Source organism: Phalaenopsis equestris, unplaced genomic scaffold (genome assembly GCF_001263595.1).
Source record: "Phalaenopsis equestris unplaced genomic scaffold, ASM126359v1 Scaffold197598, whole genome shotgun sequence".
NCBI classification, from domain to species: Eukaryota; Viridiplantae; Streptophyta; class Magnoliopsida; order Asparagales; family Orchidaceae; genus Phalaenopsis; species Phalaenopsis equestris.
The window spans coordinates 1-2,390 of record NW_018217547.1 but is presented as its reverse complement, the minus strand read 5'-3'; the positions used below and the strand labels follow the sequence as shown (position 1 = coordinate 2,390).

Below are 2,390 nucleotides of genomic sequence, written 5' to 3'. Positions count from 1 at the left end.
TCTTTTCAGCTGTGGAGATGTATGATGCAAGGGCTGACATGAAGTCTTCTGCTTTGGGGACAAAAACCTTAACATCTGAGTGCTCCAGCAGTGCCTCGAGAATTCTTAGAATATGTCTAGTTGTCCATGAAAAATGAAAACCAAGCAGTTCATAGGCATCAGACAAAATTTTCATTCTGACTTTATCTGAAATATAAGGGAGCACAGTATTCATAACATTTAGCATGTGGAGAGTTTCCAAATTCTCAGGTTTGGACACAGTGTTGTTCAGAGCAGCGTCTGTAGGTTCAATTGAACAGGTGTTTTTCACCAATGCGATATACTTTCTAAGCATACAATGTACAACTTTGCTAGCCTTTTTGGTAATGGAGGAATTATGGCAATTTTTTAAAAGCACTTCAAGACAGGATTGGGCACATCTCCGAACCTGCAAATACACAATCCATTCCATATTGCAGAATTATTAATCATTTCATAAGTGAACAAAAATTGGGCCAAAGCCACTAATTCAACGTAGACAACACAAAACAAATGGTTAGGAGAAAAACATCATGTTAAAAGCATCTTCTTAATTGTGTCATTTCTAACACAATCAATCTAATTATCAGTACTAAATTTATTTCACTTCTTTTTGTGCATAAAATAATAAACTGAATTATTTTACACAAGCAGGTGAAGATACTTATGAAATGCAAAAAAGGGATAGTTGACATTATATAAGATACTATGTAATTTTCTCCTAGACAGCATAAAAGATAGTATTAAAGGATTTTCGCACCTAAGTTTTCTATTATATTGATCATCACTCTTCATAATCTGTCAACAAGAGTATGAATGTGGTTGAATGTGTAAGGGAGGTTGGGGAAGTTTGTATAAGATGTAAAGAGACTATCATCTCCATTCAGATTTAATGCTCTGAAACTAATATTTGACAGCCCAAACCAAACATGTGCAAGTTTCCATTTTCAACATGAGAATCATCAATGTTAATGTCTGATAAGTGATATGAATTACCAGCTAAATTTCAATATGATCATATCGAATAACCATATGGCCACATCTAACAGGCATTGTGATGTCAATTACCTAAAGAGATTGTGAATAATACTAGTAATAAAATTAGCTGTGCATTGTGCCTTCCTTTCCGACCAGTAAACAATTTTGAAAAATTGTACCTTTGGGCGCTTATCCACTGCAAAAAGTAGCAGAGTCTCAAGAGGCAATTCAATCGAAGGCCAATCTTCCAAATCCACTCTCAGAGCCACCAGACCCAATGACTTGACCATAGACCGCAGGGTACCGGTCGACAGACCGCCAGCTGGATCCCTCAGGAAGGAAGCAATAACGATCGCGGCTTCTTTAGCCTTGGCCTTCGGCAAGGACTCCGTGTGGACTAGAGGGAGCACAACGGCGACAAAAGCAGAGAGAGCAGCAACACCTTCCCGGTCCGCTCGATCGGCGTCGCGAACCGCAGCAATGCCGGCGGCAAAATATGCAGAAGGAATGAGAGGGAGGCCTTCCTCTAAAAGTATAGACTGCATAGCGGCGGCGGTAGCGCAGAGATGGCGGTGCTGCTTTGCGGTGGACCGTGAATAGCGCTCCATAAGCGCACGGCAGACATCGCCGTCGCCGCGGAGTTCGAGGACGGACAAATGTTCTTCCGCTTCTTCCTCTTCATTATATTCCGAGAGCCTTTCGGCTTCTCCTCCCCGAAAGCTATTCTCTGCGTCAGCAATACTCTTAATTTTCTTCCGCTTGTCTGTAAGAGCCTTCGCGCCTGAAGGCTTTTGGGATTTTTCTTCGTCGCCGGAGGTGTCCTCTGGTTCTGGTTTACGCTTCATAGCTTCTTGGCTGATACTGGAGAAGAAACTGTTAGGGTTTAAGGAGGGAGAGGAGCAGTTAGGTTTGGGTTTCGATTTCGTTATGTGGTCAATTGGAACAAATCAAGTATAATATTTCTATTGAATGAATTTATTAAAAAAAAAAAGTGAATTAGGAATGGAATGTGGTTAGTTTTATCTGAGTTGGAGATTATATTTATGAATTCAATTCAGTTCACGAGTCGACTTATTTATTATAAAGATGTGTTTGGTAGCATGAATTTAACAGAATTCAGCCAAAAATTTAACATATATCTAGCAGAACATAGAAAAAGCGAAATTTAAATTATCTGTTGGTTTAAATCTAATATTCTCTCATTCCGTCAGTTTTTCGACGAAAATTTGGTTTTAGTTGTGAGTCGGCATGAGCTATGTTTGATAAGTGGCTCGTGGACTGAGTTCGATGAGCAAACAAGCTAAGCTCAAGTTAGCTCTGACTTGACTTATTAGCTTGTGAGCGACATATTTAAAAAATAATATTAATATAAAATATACTCAAAATATATTAAA

At 39.2% G+C, this 2,390-nt stretch overlaps 1 protein-coding gene across 1 annotated transcript; it reads right to left on the bottom strand.

The window, feature by feature from the left end:
- Positions 1–10: 10 nt before the first annotated feature.
- LOC110035398 (RRP12-like protein) lies at positions 11–1,948 on the bottom strand (the record flags this gene model as incomplete). Its single annotated transcript, XM_020739631.1, has 2 exons — positions 1,176–1,948; positions 11–427 (listed from the first exon to the last, which is right to left on the bottom strand). Coding segments are annotated over exons 1-2 (1,083 nt in total), but the record flags the coding sequence as incomplete, so codon positions are not given.
- Positions 1,949–2,390: the final 442 nt, after the last annotated feature.